The sequence below is a fragment of the Calypte anna genome, chromosome 1, assembly GCF_003957555.1.
Source record: "Calypte anna isolate BGI_N300 chromosome 1, bCalAnn1_v1.p, whole genome shotgun sequence".
Lineage (NCBI taxonomy): Eukaryota > Metazoa > Chordata > Aves > Apodiformes > Trochilidae > Calypte > Calypte anna.
Window position 1 is genome coordinate 29,654,601 of NC_044244.1, and position 24,629 is coordinate 29,679,229.

The 24,629-nt window shown below is 40.3% G+C and overlaps 2 protein-coding genes across 2 annotated transcripts in view; one reads left to right on the forward strand and one right to left on the reverse strand.

The window, feature by feature from the left end:
• The window catches only part of TMEM117 (transmembrane protein 117), a 202,746-nt gene that overhangs the window by 13,023 nt on the left and 165,094 nt on the right, over positions 1-24,629 (forward strand). Inside the window, exon 3 of the mRNA XM_030454385.1 lies at positions 24,011-24,143. Coding sequence (XP_030310245.1) covers positions 24,011-24,143 — 133 coding nt within the window. The remainder of the gene's footprint in view (positions 1-24,010; positions 24,144-24,629) is intronic.
• Positions 10,762-20,370, reverse strand: LOC103530205 (P2Y purinoceptor 1). Its single transcript, XM_008495747.2, has 2 exons — positions 20,301-20,370; positions 10,762-11,783 (listed from the first exon to the last, which is right to left on the reverse strand). The coding sequence occupies exons 1-2, from the start codon at positions 20,368-20,370 to the stop codon at positions 10,762-10,764; spliced, it is 1,092 nt and encodes a 363-aa protein (XP_008493969.2).

A 24,629-nucleotide genomic window follows, 5' to 3' on the forward strand; every position in this document is an offset into this window, starting at 1 on the left:
CTAATGTCCAACCTAAACCTCCCCTGGCACAACTTAAGACCATGCCCTCTTGTCTTGCTGAGAGTTGCCTGGGAAAAGAGACCAACCCCCCCCCGGCTACACCCTCCTTTCAGGTAGTTGTAGAGAGTGATGAGGTCTCCTCAGAGCCTCCTCTTCTCCAGGCTGAACATCCCCAGTTCCCTCAGCCTCTCCTCATAGGATCTGTGCTCGAGTCCCTTCACCAGCCTGGTTGCCCTCCTTTGGACCCGCTCCAGGACCTCGATATCCTTCCTAAACTGAGGGGCCCAGAACTGGACACAGTACTCGAGGTGTGGCCTCACCAGTGCTGAGTACAGGGGCAGAATCACTTCCTTGGACCTGCTGGCCACGCTGTTCCTGACTGTTTGAACTGCATGGAGACTTTCTTCCTTTACCATCTGTCTGTGAAAACATCCTTTAACAGCCACTGTCTGGGCTTGAAGTGTTGATGAAATCCAGGCTCTCCAAGTATACCCTTTCCTTAGAAATTCCTTAGTGGTCACTTTTAGACTTGATCCAAAGTCTGCACTTAAAAGAGTCAGAATCTCACCTTAGCCCATCAGTCCATCCTCTTTTCCCCTCTCTCACTTCTCAGCAAAATCTTGCGCAGTCCCAGATGACATAAAACTCTCATTGAATAGCCTGAAGTTTTTAATTAGAAAAACTTCAGTTGTTTCAGCTCTCACTCGAGGTTTTTATTGTCTGTGTGAAGAGCTTACAGACACATCTTTGTGTACCCAGAGGTTATCAGAATGCCTTTCTACGTGTCAAACTGAATCTTAAGTTGGTTGAAACTCATAAAAGGTTGTATATGAAATACAAATGATTCATCCTTGGATTTCCAGATATGGTTTGGTGTCTTGATACTGTTGATGTGGAATCGGTGTAGATCATATGTTTATGTGTGTATGGTTGTCTTATAGGTTGTTTTTTTTACATCAGACTCTCCTTTAGCCTTCAGACAAGTGTGCAAATGTCTCTTTAGGAATGTGTTCTGCCCTAAGTTACTCTTGCAGTGGGTTTTTCCTAACCTTACAGAAACCGTGGCTCTTTAAAATGCATCAGCTCCACCGTGGTTTCTATGCCTCACCTTCCAGCAAAACTAAGCTGCTCAGCAGGGATTCAGATTTATCAAGAAAATGAGTGATAACAGTTCTGTTATTTTCATCCTGTGATAATGGTTAGGGCATATGAGGCCCTCAAGCTGTATAGCAGGGATGGTTGTTGCAATTCTGTAGGTTACACAGGCTGTGTAAGCAACTGGCCAGAACCACAGAGAAAAATTAGCTTTGAGAAGCAATTCAGACAGAAATAATTATCTTTCAACAGAGGAGCACCTTCTAGTGGTGTAGAATTAATATGGCAGCTAGTTAAACAGTTCTCTAAATGAGACATAAATATGCTAGACAAAGAATAGTAATGACTATTTCTGTATAGTACTTTTGTAATTAAATTGACAATTCATTTTTTATAAAGGAAAAAACTAAACCCAAGTAGTGATGCTTATAATTAGATAAAATTCAGCATTTTCCAGTCCTTCCCTGACAACATATTAGCTTAGTCACTTTTTTGCACTTACCATTAAGTAGTATTTTTATGTGTTATATTGTAGAACATAGTCACCCTTTGTTGTTTCACTATATATCTGATGCAGCTTCAGAGGAAAATTGCTGTGGACTTGGTATATTGTCCAAAGTTTCACTGATTGTTAACATGCTTTCTCCATCCTATGTGTTTTCAGTAAAGATTTATTTCTCAGTGTGGTATTTGCCATGGTTACTTACTTTTGCAGATAACACAGCATCAAATGAATGAAAATTAAATTTTCCCAAAGTTTGTACTAAATACAGTGGATATGGTGGTTTAGCTGATATTGTGGATTTCTACTCTTTCAGTTTGAATGTAGTAAATAATCCTTTTTGGACACCATTACATAGTGTACATCATAAAAATGAATAATGTGCTATTTCTAGAAAGGCAAATTAAGATTAATGAGAAATGCTTAATATTTCATTGCAGGAAATTTATGCATTAGTGGAAGCTATCTCTATGAAACAGATATTCATACTCAGATTTTCATTGCATTCCTTTGAGTTTTGAAACTTTTAAAAAAATGTCAAATACATGAAGCTTGATTTGCAGGTGGTTAACAGAGCACATAACTTCAGTTTCCCTTGTTCCACTTTTTAATTCTGTGAACATATTCCTGTGTTATCAGAGTAGAGAACTTGACCTTTTTTTTCCTGGATATCTTTTTCAGCATTTGGAAACTTCAGCCCAAGGTTGAAATAGATCATAGAATCATAGAATCATAGAATCATAGAATCATAGAATCATAGAATTGGCTGGGTTGGAAGGGACCTCAGAGATCATCGAGTCCAACCCTTGAACCACCGTTGCGGTTGCTAGACCATGGCACTGAGTGCCACATCCAGTCTCTTTTTAAATATCTCCAGGGACGGAGAATCCACTACTTCCCTGGGCAGCCCATTCCAATGCTTGATCACTCCTTCCGTAAAGAAATTCTTTCTAATATCTAACCTAAACTTCCCCTGACACAACTTAAGACCATGCCCTCTTGTCTTGTTGAAAATCGTTTGGCAAAAGAGCCCAACCCCCACCTGGCTACACCCTCCTTTCAGGGAGTTGTAGAGAGTGATGAGGTCTCCCCTGAGCTGCCTCTTCTTTAGGCTGAACAACCCCAGCTCTCTCAGCCTCTCCTCATAGGGTCTGCGCTCGAGTCCCTTCACCAGCCTGGTTGCCCTCCTTTGGACCTGAAATGATGATCTTACAATCATTTTAACTAGTGAAACCTCATTCCATATCACTTGTTTTGGGTGTGCCATCATAAAATAGATTTGTTGAAATAGCTAGAATTTTTGCATCCTCTGTCCCTTGATGGTAGGGCAAAAGGATGGTCAGACAACTGGGAACATGGCGCGAAGTTAATGGAGATGGGACTTTGTGTAGTGCCTCTGTAACAGTGGGAACAACATTCTGCAAAATACTGAAGGTGATTTCCACAATCACTTGTTAGAAATACAACTGCCCTATGGCTCTTCTGAGTAGAATAATGATCAGCTTTCCTGCAGTTAGATCTATGTGGCTTGCAGTATGTGCTGTTATTGATATAGGGCTTGATTTCCTGGTTAAATGCCTTTCTGACTCTCAAAGAGGTGTCTGTCTGGACACGTGTAGATGAGAATTATAATGCTAATTATATATGATATTATAATAAGATAATGATATATTATGTGATATTATGATAATTATCATTATAATTAATAGTTGAGAAATATATAGCTTTTCACCAGGTCTGAAAACTCTCAGATTTAAGTGTGTACCCCCATATTTCATGGTAGAAAGCCATCCTCATTGTTACAGAATATACTTTCTCTTGTCCCCAACACCAATTATTCTCCTGTCTTGCTGCATATGAAATGCACACGTGCTCGATAACCCCTGGGGTTTCTTTTTGTGAGGTTTGGTCCCTGTGTCCAAAACAGAACAGCTGCAAATATTTATTGGAAACAAGGCATAGAAAAAGGCTCATGCTTAATCTGCACATACTGGAATTAAATCAGAAAGCTACCTACTCCCGTCAAGGTTTCTTTCTTTCTGCACACTTTACACTTCCAGTTAGAACTGGAGAGAGGAAACCTCCTGCACAGGAGTGCTTTTCACCTGAGGTATTCTAAACAAAAAATAGTGTACTCTGTTCTTGACTAGGAGGGAATCTAGTTCATTTTTTTCTTAATTAAAATTAGCACTGTTTCACTTTCTTTGGTACAGTTTTTTTTTTCCTCAGTACAGCTGCTCTCTCCTGTATTTGACTGACCAAGTGACTATTTTTTTGCCTCAAGAAAATGTAAAGATCTTTTTTTTTTCCCCTCTTTCTGTCAGGCTTTGGTGGTGCAGCGTGAGTGCTTAGTAGGGACCCTTATGTTTCCTGCACTGAGTCCCAGAGAGTCTTAGTCCCATAGAAAATCTTTGGAAAGATTGTGATCAAATCTAAATCTCTTTTGAGTTCCAGTTAGCTGGGGGGGGGGCTCTTTTCTGTTGAACTCTGCTGTGTGTGTTTGATAGAAAGGGATGTTGCTCATTGAAATGATACTAAAGTTTATTATGCATACTTGCTATTGTTTAAACATGTTAAAAAACTTACCTAAAACATGTTAAACTTTGCTAATAGTTTTATATGTTTATAATAAAATCATGTCTGTTTTTTACTGTGCCATAATACTTCATTTTGGATCACTTACTGCAGTGACCATTTGGAAACCTGTAGATGTTCCTTGGTGGATAAGGATGAAATCTGCCTTGTTTTTTGAGTCATAACAATTCTTTAACAATGTTTATTTAAAAATAATGCATAGTATATAGATTTTAAACAACTCTATTTATTCTTAAAGATAAACCTGAGCAGTTTCAGTGCAGCTCAGGAGAAAAGAAGAAATGGCTTTGATAAAAACCCCAAATAATTATTTTGACACATCATTACATTGCTGAGCTGGTATTGAAAAGCAGAGATTACAGCACTGCTCTTTGTTGTTCAGCATCAGCATTATATAGGGTACAAATATGGTTATGCTTCTTTTTAGGTACTGTAAAATTTGGATACCTGTTAATTCAAAGAAGGAAAATGCAGATTTTTAGGTACTACAGATAAGATGATGAAACATTGTAACTCTAAAATGAGAAAAAGGAGGAGGATCATGAAATTACTTCTATAGGTCTGACAGATTAAAAAAAAAAACAGGTTTCTTAAAAATTTTAAAATTTCTGAAGAGTGCAAAAATATAATCAATACTTAACATGCCATCTAACCAATTTTTGTTTTGTTATGCAGCAAGGGCATGTAAGGAGAGGAAATTTTTTATCATTACTTTCATTTTACAGCCCGGGATAGAGTCTTATTGATTTAAAAAATCTGCACTTCAAGAACAAATGCATTAGCATTTTTGTTTGCTACCACAGGTTTTTAATCTGCTTCCCTACTAAAAAATGTTCTAAAATATTACAGAAAATCAATATCTATTTTTACAGGTTTCCTTTGAACTGCATCAGCACAATTGTCTAAACCTGAAGGAATAACATCAGTAAGAGTAAAGTCTATAATTACAATTATATGTTAAATCTGTATAACAGAAACTGGCAGATATAGAAGCCTTCCCACATACTGTAATTCTGGCATAGCTTTAAGTCTTCCAATATTGTCTGCATTTTACTGTTTTTTCACAACAGCAGCTCCAGGTATTGCATCTTGGTAACATCAATGATATTAATGTTAAGCAAAGAGGGAGATGTGGTATGAATCCCCTGCAGAATTTGGTAAAGCCCATGGCACTGACCATTAACCCCTGCTTTTGGTTGCCTTTGGGTCATCCACTAAGGAAAAGGAAATGTCAGCCCTTTCTTTGCAGTAGCTGAAACCTGTTTTCATGTTCATATTTTTTCATTAAAAGATACAGGTTCATTCTTACGAAGATTTCTCTTTGGGTTCTTTTATCTCTGAGAAATAGCAAGCAGGTTTTTTAAGATGGAGACATTTAGAGGAAGACAGAGTGCTATATGTTGCACCTGCATTTGCTCACCTGAGGTTTCTAGTTCATGCCAGGCCCTTGAGACCACCCAAATCAGGTAGAGAGGCAGCAGAAGAATCCCGATGGATAAACCATTGGCTACTGATGTCAGTCTTCTGAGCAGCATTGACTGGACAGGTGGGAAACTGGAGATCCTAGGTTTCTGTTGCTCTAGCACACGATGTTCTTTGCAAGGACATCACTTTTCTAGCTAGGGCAGGAGCTGAGACCTTGAATATATAAGTTTTGTGACATTGGGCTGCCTTTTACCTTAGACTGAAAAGCTGGGCACTGCAATTCTCCCTGATGAAGGTTCACCTTCCTGTCCCTCCCTGCTGAGTCATGTGAAGAGGAAGGGGTGGAGGTGGTAAGTGGTGAATTGGAAGAAGTCTTGAAAATAACGCTTGGAGGGGCCATACAGGTGGTAAGTTTCTGTGTGAGGGTCAGCACACCCCATCTTCTCTGACTGCAGCCTCCAGGCACAGCACAAGGGAGACTTGGAATCCCTGAGACTCAGATTTTTCTCCAAGACAGAGACAGAAAATCTGTATTTTCCAGAGAGGCAGATGGGTGTACTTAGCTTCTTTATGTGCCTCTGCCATGATTCTTCTAGCTGTAGAATAGTCTAGGCATAATTTTTCTTTTGCCTTTGGCTGCCGCTGATGAAACCATTGTACAAAGATGAAATATTTAAACCATTTTTTGGAACTATTTGTTGACATTTTTTTGCCAGCTGAGGTGTTTCTGAGCTGTGGAAAATTAAAACTTTGATATCAGAATACATTAATTTATGTATATTGAAGGGAAAACAACTTTCAGGAACACTTGAATATTTTATTTTAAGAAGATAAGCCTATGTCTTCAGAAGTGAAAATTTCAGGTAGTTTGTGAGGTAAAAGACAGATGGGCAACAGTGGATGCTTGGCTTTCCTTAGAAAGCATCTTTGGAACATTTGTTTCTCTGAACACAGCTGAGCACATACATGAACAGTCAAATCTTTCAGACCTTGCTCTATTTTGTATTTGTCTAGTATATCACAAAGGTGTCCACTACTGTGATATTTTGGGATCTAGATACGGTGCATGAAAGGTACCCGTACCTTGCCATTAGTTTTGTAAGTGAATATGTTATTGCAACATTCAATAATGCATTAAAGTCACTATAACAGTTGGGCATTTAATCAAATATTATGTCCTCAGATTTATTCCAAACACAGGTCTGTGAGAAACCAGTATTGCAACATACTTGCCATAGTATATGATGCTGACTTTGGCTCTTAGCTGTGTAGTTTATTGTTCACTTATTGTAGCAAAGTGCAATAAACTTATTGAATTTTATTTATTTATGTCATGGTATCTGGGGAATATTTTAATAAAACTCTTTTAGTAGCATTTGCTTCCAAGTGAAAATATCACCAAGTACATATGAACAGGTGTCTTGTGCTTTTTAAATCTATTTTGTAAAAAACCTTTCATTTCAGTCAGGGCAACATTAGGATTAGTTCAGCCTGGTTGAACAAAACCACTTTTAACAAGTGTGTTTAATTGATTATAGAATCACTTATAAACAGCAAGCAAATTTCCAGAGGTCTTGTTAGTTATTAGGGTGTATCTAAGTACCATGAGGAACATGAATAGCTGAGAGAGAGAGAATTTTTCAGAACTTTTGTGTCCTGAAGATGATTTTTAAAGATTACCCAGTCTTTGGATGCCTCCCAGCACAAGGCATGTTGTGTGGGATGCCCAGGACAAGAGAACAGATGAAAGAGGGACAGTGACACAGATGTTTTCTGTCACAGATCTTCTTTTTTTCCCTTTTGTTCTTCATTATTCAGAGTTGGCTGGGAATAATCTTTTCAGACATGTAAGGTGTTTAGTTTTGCCTTTTATCTTATGCATGTGAGTACCTTAGGACCTCTGTTAGATGGCTTTCTAGATACAAAACAAATGAGCTTTGTAAGATTATATGGACAATATAGGATTTCATCCAGCTACAGAAACAGACATGGAAGTAAGGATTTAGTTTTGTAACACAGTTTATTCCATATTTTTCTTTCAGTGAGACAAAAAAGGAGCAATGCAGAAAAACAGGTTTTACTAGACTTTCAGAGTCCAATCAGTTTGTCCTTTGTTCTGCAGGTGGGGACAAAACAGTGAACTAAGGAGCTGGGACACCTGCTTGATACAGTCCCACATAAACAGACTTAGAGGAGTCTCCAGTTTGCTCTTGCAAACAGTTTAGAGTAGGGCTGCCATCCACACTGCCTGTATCACTTGTTCAGATTCTTGGGGGTCAAGAGGGTTCATAGGATAAACAGCAGAAACCAATATTTTCTTGTTCTATACCTTTTCATGGCAATTTTTATCTTCTGAGTTGGCTGGGAACTGGATTCTCCCCTATGAAAGCAGGTCCCTGCCTGTTTTCATCCCTAGTCCTTCCCAGATGACAGGCACAGCACAGTAAGGTCTCCTTGACCCATTCTTCCAGAACCATGAAGGTGGCATTGCTTCATCTGCCCTGGACCATGCAGCTCTTTGCTAGGTTGGTGCTGATAAAAAGTGAAAAGCATCTCATTTTGCATCTTTTTATTTGAATGCACTGCCAAACTCGGTCCCACTGAGAATATAAAGGTCATTCTTTTTTCAGTTAAATGCATTTTAAGTTCTGATTACCTGACCAGAATGATATTACTCTGTAGATTTTATTTGAGTCAGATTCTCAATCTCTGACTTGGAAGCATTTTCTTACTGTTGCTTTAGTTTTTCTTTTCATACTGAAACACAGGCAGAGCAACTCCAGGCTTTGCTTGAGAATCTCTGCTATCTGCATTAATGCAGCTTGCATATGAGTTGAAGAAGGGTTATGTGTAAAGCTTTTTAACTATTGTATTAATCTTGAGTTCATTAGAGGCTCTCAATCTAATTTTTAATTGAAATTTCAAATTTTATTCTCACCAACTTTGAGTGCTTGTGAACACAGGTTGCATTCATAAGTGTTATAAAGGGAGTGCTTTAAGAGTTTCAAGATTTATTTTGATTTCATGTTGAATTTTACCAATCCTGAACACAGACTAACTAGCTTGCTAAAAAACAATAGTGAGGTGGAAAAAGGAGGAAAAAAACCCAGTGTATCTCCTCCTCTAAAGATAGACTGAAAGCTACAAATGGCAAGTGTTTGATTTGGGAAGTAGTTTACTGTTTACAGATTTGTGTGCAATTGGGTACGAGCAATAAACCCATTTAACCCAGAGCTTCACTCTAATCTCCTTTCTATCCTTTTTCATGGTGAGAGCACTTTTTTTTAGTAAATGGTATTGACATTTCTTTATCAACCTGAGATCTAAGTGTAATTATAGTAGGTAATTGTTTATGGGTACCCATTCCTGGTTTAAAAAGGTCACTTTCTTAAGGAAGCCAAGGCATTGTAATAACCCTGTCATGTTTCCAATATACAATTCCTGCATTAAAAAAAAAAAGGTGAAAATTTTTCTTTTAAAATGAAAGAAACTGAAAGAGTAAGAAATTATCCAAGGAAAAAAGCAGCACTTAAAATGGGGTGACTATGTAACTCCCCTCCACAGAAAATAGACATGCAATTTTTCTCTGAGATCCTGTGAGATTACACATCCAACCACATCTAAAGCGTTTCAGATTATCAGGACCTGTTTTTTTTTTTATTATATATTAATATATATTAATACACAGTTAATATATATTAATATATCTATTATAGTTTTTATACTATATATATATTATATATAATATATATAATATTTTAATATTATATATTCACATGCATTTACTTAATACAGTTGAAATCAACAACAAAAGATATTTAATACCAATATAGAAGAGAGTTATTTTCACATTGACACGTGAAGACAAAATGATATTAAAACTGTGGAAGTGAAAGAATTCAGACACAATACAAAGTATGTTAAAAAGTACTTTGTCTTAGTAACTTCTGAAAATAAAGTTAATGAGCTCACTGGTATATGGGCTTTTATAACTAATAAGGTATTATGTAGGACTTGAGAATAAAGCAGGTCAGCAGGTGGCTGACTGTGGAACAGGATTGTTTTGCCCATAAAATGTGTTGAGTGAACACATACTTAAGGACTCTTGAATATGGGTGTTCTTTGATGTCTATACACTGTATTGTTTTATTTATGAAAGAGCACCATAAACTAATTACCTTAGACTGTCCTGAAACTATGATGCTAAAACCCTAAATGAACAGGAGAATAACCTCTCCTGTGTAGCAGAATCTCTTACTCTTCTTGCAGCTCAGATACTTTTGTATTTCAGAAACATTTCCCATTCACACTTCTTGTTGATGTGTTTAGAGTCCATGGGAAAACAACATGCTCCTCTGAAGCAGAACAGTTATGAGAAGCAGCTGTAATTGCATAAGGCCTGGCAACACCATCAGTGTGTCCTGCCTATCGTTTTGGAACCACTGCTGCCTCGGGGGAAGCCTTAACAAAGCTCTTCAATCTGTCCTCATTTGCTTCATGAGCACATTCACTGTGGTTCTGGCTGTCCTCAGGGAATTTATCTTACTATTTGCTTTTTGTTTGTTTGTTTTTGGAAATGTGCTGCACTTATCCGGGTTAATGAGGTTCCACTTGCAGTGTCAGAGGAACTGTAGCTCAAGCAGCATTAAAGTGAAGTACTTGTAGAAAACCTTTCAGAAGTGCTCCAGAGGTTCAGCTATAAGCATCATGATTGGAATCAATTGTGCAGTCCAATTGCAGCAGTGCTTACAAACATATGAAAATAATTAACAGAAGCTATAAGAAGTCTCTTCAACATTGTGTGCTACTAATCTTTACTGCTTTTTCTAGCCAAGGATTACAGTTAGCAAGTTAGAACTTTTTTTCATTGTTCATTCCATATCACAGGTACATACATGTACGTTAAGAAGTGCTATAAATTAAGGTACATTAATGACAAGAATATTTAAAATGCCAGTTCTGTAAATCTAGGAGCTAATAGGTTCTCTTCTAGTAGATGTACACATAAAGCTTTACTCTGCCTTGCTGCTTATTCTTGCTTACTCAAGAGATAGCTATACAGTACAGGAGACCAAATTTTAAATGGGTCCGATGACACACAGCCACATGGGCAGTGGGAGATGCATGTCTTTGTAGACTGGTGTTTAAGTCATTGTTTTTGGAGGCAGAGTGATGTCTCTTACCCTTCCTATCAGACAACAGTGGTGCTGGCATTTGCGATGACATTTTGTACTTTTAATTCTTTGATAGAATGTCTGATTTGCTACCGTAAAAATGATTGGGTCAAGGCAACTATTGATGCTGCAGATTATCTCTGTGACTTTATAAATGATACTCAATGTGCTTATGTTCCCACAGGGTGGCTGGCAATTAATTCTGTAAACTAATATCACCATCATCATAACATGATAAGGTATGAAAGAAACAGCAAATACAACCATAGCAGCTGATATCAGTAACAGAGGTCTAACAAGTCTCTTCCTTCTTTGCTGACGTTTACTGAGTTGTAGTAATGCTTTGAGAGTCAGCAGATAGCACGTGAAGATGACCGTGACTGGAATTAGGAACCTCAGTACAATCTTGGAGAGTGTGAACAGCACTACAAACTGTAAAGGTCCTTCAGTGCTATCCAGGGAACCTGTGTTATCCTCTTGTCTTCCAGCTGCAACTATGCAGTAGATTTCTGGCATCGATACAATCACTATGAAGATCCATGCTGCAATGGTACAGAACACAGCCTTTCCTTTGTCCCACCATTTTAATGCAGTGAGAGGATGGACAGCACCTACATATCTGTCAAAACTGATGAGTGTCAGGAAATAGACACTTCCATAGATGTTAATACTGAAAAATAGTCTTATGGTCTGATAAAATGCTTGACTGGAATAAACAGCTAACTTCTGGAGACTATAATATACTGAGAAAGGTGCCATGAGAGTCCAAGTAAAATCACACAACGCCAAATTGAATAGAAATATAGTACTGGTAGTCCATGTCTTCATGTAGTACACATAATGTCGTAGTGCAAATGTATTGCCAAGAAATCCTATCAATAAAGTGAAAAGGCAAACGAGAATCAGCAAATAACAGTACCACTCCAGCTTGGGATTCCTGCTGCAAATGGAGATAGTGCATGTACCATTCATCATCCTCCCATGCAGTATGCCTGAAGGGAAAAGAGAGACCAACATCTTTTAATGTAAATTGATTCAGATGTATTGAATTTAAAATTCAAAACTTTTAAGCTAACCCAGTATGTTTGAATTGGCAAAAGAATTCAGAATATGATATGATATACAAGCTCTCCTCTATCTGGAAAAAAAGATGAATTCCAAGTAGGTGGCAATTATAGCTCAGTCTACAGGAATACCATCACAGGCAAATCTTCACGAACTTTTATCCAAGCCTTTATATTCTTTCTAATATTTATTGTAGTGTACAAGAGATGAGATAAAAAAAGCATACATCCTCAGTAACAGCAGCATTCCCTTGGCCACTAGTTGTATCTAGTGGCATATATTGTATCTAACTTTGGAAGAAGCAGAGGAAAGCACAGTAATTTACCTCACTCATTCCATGCTTGCTTTGACTGCTTTGAGTATCTGTAGTAGGTCTAGAGGTGTGTGTGATGGGTACAGCTGTGCAGTGGCTTGTGGATAAAATGCAGAAGACAATATCAAAGCAAATCAGGATGAAACCCTGCCACAGCAGGCCACAGCAACCTTTCTATGTGAAGTGCTGAACAAAATGCTTTGCTGGGGTTTTGGTGCGGGTTTTTTTATGTTTGTTAGTTAGTTTGTTTGCTTGTTTGTTTTAAACAGTCTTTAAATTAATGTCCCAGGCCAAAAGATTGTGCTTATGATAGGGTTGGAGAGAATTCATTTTGTTTCACTCTTTTTCATAATCATAGAATCGGCTGGATTGGAAGAGACCTCAGAGATCATCAAGTCCAACCCTTGCCCCACTACTGCTGCAGTTACCAGACCATGGCACTGAGTGCCACATCCAGTCTCTTTTTAAATATCTCCAGGGACAGAGAATCCACTACTTCCCTGGGCAGCCCATTCCAATGTCTGATCACCCTCTGTAAAGAACCTAAACCTCCCCTGGCACAACTTCAGACCGTGCCCTCTTGTCTTGCTGAGAGTTGCCTGGGAAAAGAGACCAACACCCACCTGGCTACACCCTCCTTTCAGGGAGTTGTAGACAGCAATGAGGTCTCCCCTGAGCCGTCTCTTCTTCAGGCTGAACAGCCCCAGTTCCCTCAGCCTCACCTCATAGGACTTGTGCTGGAGTCTCTTCACCAGCCTAGTTGCCCTCCTTTGGACCTGCTCCAGGACCTCAATATCCTTCCTGAACTGAGGGGCCCAGAACTGGACACAGTACTTGAGCTGTGGCCTCACCAGGGCTGAGTACAGGGACAGAATCACTTCCTTGGACCTGCTGGCGACGCTGTTCCTGATACAGGCCAGGATGCCATTGGCCTTCTTGGCCACCTGGGCACACTGCTGGCTCATGTTCAGCTTCCTGTCGATCCAGACTCCCAGGTCCCTTTCTGTCTGGCTGCTCTCAGCCACTCTGTCTCCAGCCTGGAGCTCCCCATGGGGTTGTTGTGGCCAAAGTGCAGGACCTGGCACTTGGCCGTGTTGAACCTCATCCTGTTGGAATCAGCCCAACTCTCCAGTCTGTCCAGGTCCCTCTGCAGAGCCCTCCTTCCTTCCAGCTGATCCACACTTCCCCCCTAGCTTAGTGTCGTCTGTGAATTTGCTGATGATGGACTCAATCCCCTCATCTAAATCATCAGTAAAGATATTGAACAGAACTGGGCCCAACACTGATCCCTGGGGGACACCACTAGTGACCAGCTGCCAACTGGATGCAGCACCGTTCAGCACCACTCTCTGGGCCCGGCCCTCCAGCCAGTTCCTAACCCAGCACAGGGTGCTCCTGTCCAAGCTGTGGGCTGACAGCTTTTTCAGGAGGATGCTGTGGGAGACGGTGTCAAAGGCCTTGCTGAAGTCCAGGTAGACCTCATTCACAGCCTTCCCCTCACCCACCAGTCGGGTCACCTGATCATAAAAGGAGATCAGGTTGGTCAGACAGGACCTGCCCTTCATAAACCCGTGCTGGCTGGGTCTGATCCCTTGCCCATCCTGCAGGTGCTGTGTGATTACACTGAGGATGATCTGCTCTATAACCCTGCCAGGCACTGAGGTCAGGCTGACGGGCCTGTAGTTTTCCGGGTCCTCCTTCAGGCCCTTTCTGTGGATGTGACATTCTGGTGTGACATTCACCAATTTCCAATCATCTGGGATGTCCCCAGCGAGCCAGGACTGTTTGCAGATGATAGAGAGAGGCTTGGGGAGCTCTTCTGCCAGCTCCCTCATCACCCTTGGGTGGATCCCATCCGGTCCCATAGATTTGTGGGGATCCAAGCAGCTCAGTAGGTCACTGACTGTTTCCTTCTGGATTACAGGGGGGCTGTTCAGATTCTTGTTTCTTTCCACAACCTCCAGAAGCCAGCTGTCCTCAGGACAACCTGTCTTACTGTTGAAAACTGAGGCAAAGAAGGTGTTAAATACCTCGACCTGTTCTTCATCTTTGATAATTATATTCCCGCCCATGTCCTGTAGAGAGTGGAGGCTTTCCCTGCCCCTCCTTTAGCTACTGATGTATCCGTAGAAGGACTTTTTGTTATCCTTCACAGAGGTGGCGAGATTCAGTTCAAGTTGTGCCTTTGTCTCTCTTATTTTCTTTCTACACAACCTAACTATATTCCTAAATTCTTTTTGAGTAGTTAGCTCTTTTTTCCATAATTGGTAGGCTCTCTTCTTTACTCTAATTTCTTTCAAAATCTCCCTGTTCAGCCAGACAGGTCATCTTCCCCACCAACTCGCCTTTCGGCACACCAGGACAGCCTGCTCCTGTGCTTTCAAAACTTGCTACTTGAAGTATGTCCATCCCTCCTTGACCCCTCTGTTTTCAAGGGCTGTTTCCCAGGGTACACTCTGAATCAGTCTTCTGAATACGCCAAAATCTGCCCTCCGGAAGTCCAATGTAGAGGTTTTATTGTTGGCCCTCCTTGCATCCCTGAGTATTGAAAACTCTATTATTTCATGATCACTGTGTCCCAGACGTCCACCAACCACCACATCTCCCACCAGCCCCTCTCTGTATGTGAACAGGAGGTCTAGCAGGGCTCCATCCCTGGCAGGCTCGTTTACCAGCTGGAGCAGGAAATTATCCTCTATACACTCTATGAATTTCCTAGACTGCCTCCTCTCTGCTGTGTGGAGTTCCCAGCAGACGTCCGAGACGCTAAAGTCACCCACGAGAACAAGGGCTGACGATTTTGAAACATCCACCACTTGCTTGTAGAATAATTCATCACCCTCATCATCCTGATTGGGTGGTCTGTAACAGACTCCCACCAGGATATCAGCCTTGTTGGCCTTCCCCCTGATTCTGATCCACAGGCACTCAACCTTATCATTACTGACTTCAACTTCCACAGAGTCAAGAGACTCTCTAACATATAGAGCTACCCCTCCGCCTCTCCTACCCTGCCTGTCCCTTCTGAAGAGCCTGTAGCCACCCATGGCAGCACTCCAGCCATGGGAGTCATCCCACCACGTTTCCGTGACAGCGACTACATCATAGCTTTCTTGCTGCACGATGGCTTCCAGCTCCTCCTGTTTGTTGCCCATGCTGCGTGCATTGGTGTACATGCACTTCAGCTGGGCTGCTGATTTGGCTCTTAACTTGGGCTCCTTTCTGGAGAGCCCGGTTTCGACCACATCCCCCTTCAAACCTAGTTTAAAGCCCTCCTTATCAGCCCCGCCAACTTATAGGCTAGAGTCCTTTTGCTCTTGCTAGATAAATGAGGGCCATCTGGTTTGAAGAGACTAGGTTTGATGAAATTTGGCCCATGGTCAAAAAACCCAAAGTTCCACTGGAGGCACTAATCCCTTAGCCACCTATTCATATGATAGGTTCTCCTACTCCTCTCCTCATTCATCTCTGCTGATTGAGGAATTGAGGCGAACACCACCTGTGCTCCTGACCCATCAACTAAACCACCCAGTGCCTTGAAGTCCTTTTTAATTGTCTTAGTACTTCTTCCAGCAATGTCACCACTGCCAGCCTGGATTACCAATGGTGGATAATAATCAGAGGGCCGAATTAGCTGGGGGAGTCTCCTACTAATATCCCTCACCCGGGCCCCAGGAAGGCAGCAGAGCTCCCTATGGGATGGGTCCGGTCGACATACAGGGCCCTCAGTTCCCCTCAGAAGGGAGTCAGCAACTACAACTACCCTTCTTCTTTTCTTTGTAGCTGTAGTTGTAACCCGTCTGGTAGACGGGGGGCAAACAGGAGACCTTCCAGACAAATCTTCCTCTTGTCTGTCCTCTGCCTGATTCTCTGAGTCCAGGGCCTCATATCTGTTCTCTAGGGGCACCTGGGGAGATGGTGGGGGTTGGGAGGGGATTCTTTTACCTCTCCAATGACAGACCTGTTTCCATTCCCCCCCATCCTCCTGGTTTGCATCAACTGCCTGATGGCTGGGGGGCCAGGGCTTCACTGTCTCCTTCTGGTATTCTTTTGGGGTTGAAAGGGTGTGACTCCACCAGTCAATTTCCCCTTCACTGTCCCTAATACTTCTTAGTCTCTCTACCTCTTCCTTGAGCTCTGCCACCAGGCACAGCAAGTCATTCACACATCTCACACAGACCCCACTCACACTGTCCTCTGGTGCTAACACGAGGCTCAGACACTACACACCCAGAGGCCTGAACAGCTACGTCCCTCTTGCTGTCCCTCTTCAGGGGTTCCGTCTGTGTGGACACACCCTGTGTCTTAACAGCACCAGGTTTTGCTTTTTTGGAGACCATTGCTCCTTCAAGGGAGCTGGGAGGTGGCTGTGCCCCTCCTGATTGCCCTGCCTGCTTGAACTGCCTCGCTGCCTGCCGTGCCACAGTCCTGCTTGCCTGCTCCTGTTTGCCATACTCCAGGTCACCGGCGCTCCTCGCAGCCCTTTGCATCCCTTTCGGCAGTGCTGGGTGCTGCCCCCTTATCAGCTGATTGGCTTCACCTGAGACCACCAGCCATCCAGTTTGTATCAATTTCATTTTTCAAAGCAAGATTTTTATGCCTGTAAAATCTTAAATTTAATCTAAATGATTTGGTACTTCTAATAAAACCAAAATAAAGGCTGGTATATTCTGCCAGAATTATCTGTCACCAACTGCAGTTTGTCATGCTTCTAGAATTTCTCTCCGAATGATTCAGCAGATGCCAAACTAATGTCTGTTCAAGTAGGACCTTTGTATAAGGGTCACCCAAGTAGCCATTTATAGATTGGAGTTCACTACAGTACTTGATAGGATGCCAGGATAAAATGTTACTGAGTACAAAGCACACTCTGAATGGAAGAAAGGACTTTTTCAAAATGTTATTGGTTCATCAAAAATTTTCAAACAGCTTCAACTGTTAAGTTGATAGTAGTGTTTTTTTCAAACCTAATGTTTTGTTTCCATGTCTACCTTGATGCAATATGACTTTTGCAAAGGTATATTCGCAGACACAGGTTAGAATATAACAAACATGAGCTACAGTTCCAGACTTGCTAAATAGAGACTGCATTATTGTGCTTTACAGATTTATGTTTCACTCAGTGAGCTGACAAAAACCTAGTTCAGACTGTTTGGGATGAAATTAAGTAGGAAAGTTCTTTCTCTAAAAGCTCAGCAACAGAGGCAGTTAAATGACTTTCCAGAAACTGAATATGGGTTGAAAGCCATCTGTTCTGCTCCCAGTGTATTTCACAAGTGAGGAATGTTTGCTCTCAAAATGTGTTTTGTTTAGTATTGAAGCACTGCACTTTAACTTGGGGCATCTGTACTCTTTCACTTTCCCTACTTTACTCCATTCCCTTTGTGAAATCAAACGTTTTGCACTGTTTTCTTCACCTGAAGTTAATAAGATATCTTTATAAATTCTTTAAAATGTAGTTACTCAAACAGGTACAATGCAGTCAATTAGCACTTACAGTGTGCTCAGTTAAAATAGGTTTGAATATTGTATAGGAAAATTATATTTCCCTAAAATCATCTTGGTTAGAGGCCATGTGCAGTTTGAATTCAATTATATATCCTTCCTCTCTTCTTTCCTTTACAATAATTATGAATGCAAGCACTGAGGACTTCATTGCAATTTGAGCTGTAAACCCTAAACTGACTACAGAGAGCACAGCCATTGCCACACGGGGGAATTGTAATGTCAGCTTGCTGAGCTCGTCAGACTCCTGGAAAAGGACTAGAGGTAGATTTAAATGGAAAGAAGCAGACAGCTTTGCCACCTGCTCAGCTTTGCTGTAAGTTGGCTGGAATGTGTAGCCTCCTAACTGTGTTAAGGCAGTTACAGAGCTGAATGAATAAATCTCTTGTTCCCTTCATCACCTTAAAATCATTGGACTGCACCCAGAGCTCCCCCACAGCTCAGAGCTGTAACAAGAATTCTTGGTCTTCCATCAGAAGAATTCTTAGGCTCTTCTGCAATCAGGGAAGCCTTTACTCCACTGAATAAGGCATAGACAGAATTCTCTTCTGTATCCTGAGGGCACTGGAGCTACCATGGTGCTCAGTAGGACAGCATACATCCTGTAATAATTTCCATAAGTTGCATGTTGTTTATATCAAACAACAGCAATTTTTTATACCAAACAGCAGCACCATGATGTTATCCTGTGATAAGGATCCTCCTGATGAGGAGATGCATTTGTTTTTAGTGCTAAGAACAGACTTGCCAGGCTGATGAAAGTAACATTGGGCTTTCAAGACTAGAATGTACTTCAAATTTACTGAGACTGATTTTTCAGCTGAACATTTTTAGCCATTGATGGAGATGGCCTTGAACATTACATGGAAAGAAAGAACAATCATGTGATGGGGCATCCAAAATTAAAGGAATACCTGATTTGATGATGGGTTTGATGTTGTAATACTACTCATATGCCTAGGAAAGGGTTGAAGTTTTGGGCTCCATCACTTATAATTAAAAGAAAAAAGCATACCAAATGAATGAGTAAGAATTTTATGTTTCTTCTATAAGAAACAGTCTAATGAGTCCAACCATCTTATGGGCTGTGGAGCTAAGGATTCTAGAAAAGTTTTTAATTTTTAAAAAAGTGACCTGTTTGATTGACTCAGGTTTTGTACTAGCTTATTGGGTTTTCACTTCTGGACTTGAATGAAAGATGGCTTAGATCTGTGACTCTCTGGCAGTTAAAATCTCCTCTCTCATTGTCCCAGACAGTGTCTGCAAACAGTTAAAGAAAATTAAGAGGGCTTCTGCTGTTGAGCTGATTTCTTGCAGGGCCCTAAATCCCATAGCTTCTGCTTTCCTGTGTCACCCTTGTACCTGTGATCTGACCTCCAAAGTCTTGTTTCAGTAAAAATTGACTTTTGAGAAAACTTTTATTGGAGATCAGAAACACTGTGTCACTGGAAAGAATCTTGTGTATAAACAGCTAATTTTAGCTCCCAATTTATCACTGGTAGCCATATATATAGCATTTAACTCATATTTGCAAAGTTTCATTAGCTTTAACATGTTTGTTTATTTAAAAATAATTCTGATTTCGAATATGTAAATATATACTAGGAACCATATTCTTCCATCATACCTGTGGATTTTTTTACATTTTAAACAAGATCATAGTAAGCTATTAACTTAGGGAAAAAAACAACCAACCAAACAAAAAAACCCAACCAACCAACAGCTTACTTTATGTAATTTTATTTTAATTTTATTTCTTATTTACCCTTTTTGCTCCCATCTCTTTTATGCTTCTAATTCTTTATGGTAGGAGTTCAGATTTTACGTGAACTTTTTTATTTGTTGGGATTACTCTGAGAATTATGTCTACCTGCTTGCAATTGTGTTGTAATCTCATACAAATCTATTCCAATTACCATTCAGTTTTTCCACATTTCTATCTATTCATATACCAATGTATTTCTATATATGTTCTCAAGGTGTATCGTTTAAGCTTAATCGTTAATACCAACATAATAAAGCATTTTACAGGGAGTCCTAGGTTTTATTATAAACATTATTTACAATTTTTGCTTTAGCATCTTACCTATTAGTTAGTTATCTCATGCATTTCCTTTGTATACTCAACTGAATCGGATATAATGCAATGTATAAAGTGGAACATTTCATATATTTAATTCAACTGCATTTAACCTATTATACATACTAATACAATGAGAACAATCAGTAATATACATCAGTATTTCTGTGCAGTTAGGTAAATAAATTGTGCTAATATCCAATTCTTTTCCTAATGATTCAATCAATATTGTAATTAAACTTCTGTTTCATTAAAAATGATGCTTATGTATTGCTACGTGACAAACATCAGCTCCAACAGAAGTGTAGTTAAGGTTTAAGAATTTGCCTACCAAAGACAATATATCTAAAAAAAAAAGTACCTTTAAAAATATGAAATTTATACCTGTGAGATCTTGTAGATCTTAGAGATCTTTTCCAACCCTGACAATTTTGCGAATTCTGAAAACTTTGTGTATATATAGTTCAGTGTTATAGATAAATAGAGAATTTTATATTGCTTTAGAGAGTACAAGTGCAATGAATCCTTAACAAATCTTTCTCTTACCTGTTCTAGAAAAGTTGGAATGATCTATTTTATAGAAGTTTAGGTGCCCAGCTGTGGTTTTCCTCTCCATTAGTCTGGACCTTCTAAAATCACAACTGTATTTTGCAAGTACTGTTTTTGATCCAATGTGTTGATAATATTCCATATGAAATGGCAGTTCTTTAGAGAGCAAGTGTCAAACTGCAAGGTAGATATCTTTCATCATAAAGCTCCTCCTCTCATTAAGTCAGGAGAAATTGCTATTGCCATAGCAGCCTCTGCTTGCTTTTTAGGGAAGGACAGACTTTCTGTCCATGCCAGTCTAGCTAGATCTGGGGCTATCATTGTTTCCAGCAGTAAAAAAAGAATACTAGAGGGGCTTGGGGCACAAATATGTGTTTGCACTGCCCCTTTCTTCCCTGTTCTTCACAGCCAGAATCCTTGTTATTGCTTCCCTGCTGCTGGACTGCTCTGTGTACCTATGTTGCTCTCACCCCATCACATAGGTTCCCCCCACCTACTTACCTATCACTTCTACTGCCCCACAGTTCCCACCCTGTTGCAAAATCCCAGCCCTGCCAGGTAACTCACATCCCCCAACTCTGCTTCATCCAGAGCTCAAATCCTGCCCACCACCTCAGCCCACAGACCAGGGCTGCTCCAGGTCCTCCAGTCTTCCTGCCCCAAACCTGCATTTCCAGTCTTCAGCAGCACACACCAGTCTTGGGATCTTCCTGATTTATTCCCTGGAGGAATACCTCAATTTTTTATTTACTTCCCCCACTTCATATCTTCCCCATGTGTCCAGTCCTAATCTGCCCTGAGACTGGAATTTACACTTCAACCAACAGCACCCAGAGATTGCCTCATGGTCTCCCAGACCGTTCTACCTCTTTGTCTGATGTATCACCTCTTGATATTTCCTGTCCAGCTCATCTTCCTTCTGCTTTCCCTGTTTTGACATCCTTTAGTACCTGACTGAACTACTTCATTAGATGCTGTCCTTCACCTTGAATCACTTATTGTCATCCTTCTTGGCTTCTGCTCTAGCAGTCTCTGCTTTGCAAAAGCACATCCCCATCTCTTTTATTTTGAGGTTTTCATTACTACAAATAATCACCTGGTTTTAGGAAAGAAAAAATTCTATCTGGAAAAATGTAGAACATCTGCAGTAACGCATGATAAACATGGTTGATTTTTTAAATGTTACAACTTACAGGCTTAATCAGTTTGTGGCCTTATTGTGGTAAAATGTAGCAGAAGTCTACAACGTAAGAAAGAGAAAAATATTATTTTTCACCTTTGTGGGTAAAAGACTTGAGCATAGGAATATAGATTCTTTGTCCATAATGTCACAGGAGCTCTCTGGTAGAATTTGAAACTGATTCTAAAGCTTAGCTGGTGAGATACCCAGTGTGTATCTCACCATTGGGTGAGTTCATCCCAGCAGAGCAATTCACTAATATTGGAGAATAAGACTTTTTTAGAGTTTCTGATGTTGATATTCAAGGACTGGCAGACAAGAATATGTGGCTGCCTTGCACTGCCTGACAAAATAGGGGAACAATGAGACTGCAGAGTATTGCCTCAGCTTTACTAAGAGGAGGGATGATTATTTACTTATTACTTATCATGTATTTTTGTGTACTTTTGGACTTAAGCAAGAGTTGTCTTTGATAAGTTAAGGGATGGCTGTTCCTCTGTTACATGGAGTTTAGGCAGTTTCTTTCATCCTCAACTGGTCCTGAAGACACCTCCTTAGAAAAGCAAATAATCTTTTTTTTTTTTTTCATGAACACCAGTACCTCAACTCCCCAGTTTTATACCATGTCAATGTTTTCACAAGCTACACAAATACACAGGATGAAATAGCTCTTATCATGTCACATGATATTTGATCCTGGTGCTGTTTATAGTCAGTGGAAAGAGACAGGCAATCATCAAGACTTTTTGTTACTGATCAAGAAATAGCTGGCAGCAAATAACAGATGTCACCCAGCCTGAGGTACTTAACAGCACTTCAAAATTTATAAATACTCTTATTTCCCAAAACATTTATAAATTGCCACTAAAAAGCATCTCTTGCCTTGAGGTCTAGACTGCTTTCATGTAATATTTCTTATTGTGACTTTCATTTTGGAGTGTCAGGATGTAACAGTTTCTAGGAAATGAGATGGCTTAGACAGTTACCCTTCTAATCCATCACTCCTTCCCATTTTTGCACACATGTGCAGCTGTTCAGTGAGCTTCAAGGTCAGCAGGTTGGTGGAACTAATTCACATGAAAGAAAAAACAAAAAAAAAAGAGTTAAATTTTCTTTTTTGTTTTCTTTTTTTCTTTTTTTTCCTGGAAGGGTCAGTTCCCTGCTCTTGTTCACTCGTGCATGGCTGCTCAGATTGCCGTGCCAGCATGACAGCTGAGTGGATAGAGAGAGTGATGGCTTACAGAGGAAAACATTAAGAGTTGCAGAATCAAGTATAGTGTGTGTAAAACCACAGACATTATTTGTTCAGGTACCACTGACATGATGTGAACTCCTTCAGACCTCCACCTCTGTGATTCTGATTATAAGAGCCCAGGCCAGTTTTTCATCAGTTTGTGAAAAGCAACCTTTGAATTTTGTAGGAATAATAACTCTTAATGATGAACTACAGCAGAGTAGTTTGGCTGCATGATACTAAACCTGCCCTCACCTCACACAGTGGAATAGGTGGATATAAAAAAAAATAAACTTTAGTACTTTATTTGGGTGTTGTTACCATGTAACTGTTATGGTTCGAAGTAACTTACAGAGTCCAACCACCAAAGGTTGGGTGCAGGCATAAATTTTTATTTGACACTTAACACAAGCAAAGTGATAGAACCCTGTGAAGGTATGGCAAATATGTTGTGAGGCAAAAGAGAGAAAAGGAAAAATACAAGGAAAAGAGAGCGAGTGAGAGAGAGAAAGAGGAGATGAAGGAGTAAGAAAACAAGCAAGCAAGAAAAGAATGAGGGAGTCTGAGAAAGTCACCACCATGGGTCCAGAGGTGTCTGGCTTGTTCAGGATGGTGTTCTGATTCTGGACAGGGCCCGATGCAGGGGGTTGGGCTGGTGAAGGATGACAAAGCAATGGTAACCTCAGTGTTGCTTACGTACCCCCAGATTCCTGCTGTTCCAGGCAAATGATTCACTGCCCCTTTGTTGGCTGGAGGAGAGGGGAAACTTTCCACCTTTCCTCCCCAGGAGGAGAATCATCATTAGCATCAGTCAGTCACTTCCCCATTAGCAGGAGGCTGGGGGTGTCCATTCAGCTCAGAGACAGAACAGGAAAGGGGTCAAGAGAGAAAGACACCAGTCCTGGATCCAAGTGTTTGGCCAGCCTGAGGGGAGGGTTGATGTGGAGGAGTCTCCCCAAGCCCACCAGTGCAGCCCCTCATATTTTAGTCCTGTTTCACTTAGCATGGTTGAGACATAGATTGAACAATTGGAGCAGACCTCTGCTCACTTCTCTCTCCAATCTTTATCTCTATCTATATGGAGAACCTATCTGTCTCCTTCCTGTCCAAAATGCAATTCCTTTTCAAAATGCTAATGAGGATTGGGGAGGGGGGGGTGTGTGTGCTGCAAAAGTGACTTGGTGCCTGCTCCCTGTGGAGCATCCTAAGAGGGTCTGATTCAGGGGGTTCCCCATCTGGTCCCTTACAGTAACCATAATGACTAAACTATGCTTTCTCATATTTATACCACAGGTCAGCTGCTCCGTCTGAAAATGTTTCGAGAAGACCAAGGGTCTTGGATGACAATGTTCTTCAGTACCATCCTCTTCCTCTTCATTTTTTCTCACATTTATAATCTGTTCCTCATTATGGCAGGAAATATGAGGTAGGTTGCAGACTTTTTTTTTGTCTCTTTTGCTCTATACTATATTCTACTGGAAAATTTTCATATTGTGCTGCTTTACAGTGAACAAGAGCTTACCAAAATATAAATATACCTTTTTTTACTCTCTTTTTTATACTCTTTTTATATTCCTCTGCTTTCTGAATTTAGGTAGAATAGTAATTTAATTGGTTAATTAGCCAAGAGAATTAAATTATCAGTTAGAAAAAGTGGGGTCCAGTTGTAATAGCAACTATTACACCAAGGCACTAAAGAACATTGTGTATATATTTTTTTTAAATTTAAAATTGTAGCTCAACAAATTTGTTTTTAAATTAGGGCTCAGGTTTTAAAGTACAATCATTCCTATTGTGTACACTCAGGAAATTCAGAGTTAAAGTTAAAAGAAATGGCAGCATCCAAACCTGATGAAGCTCTCGCTACACATTAAATGTGTAGCCTGGTGCTGTTCTCGTTATGTACAATACT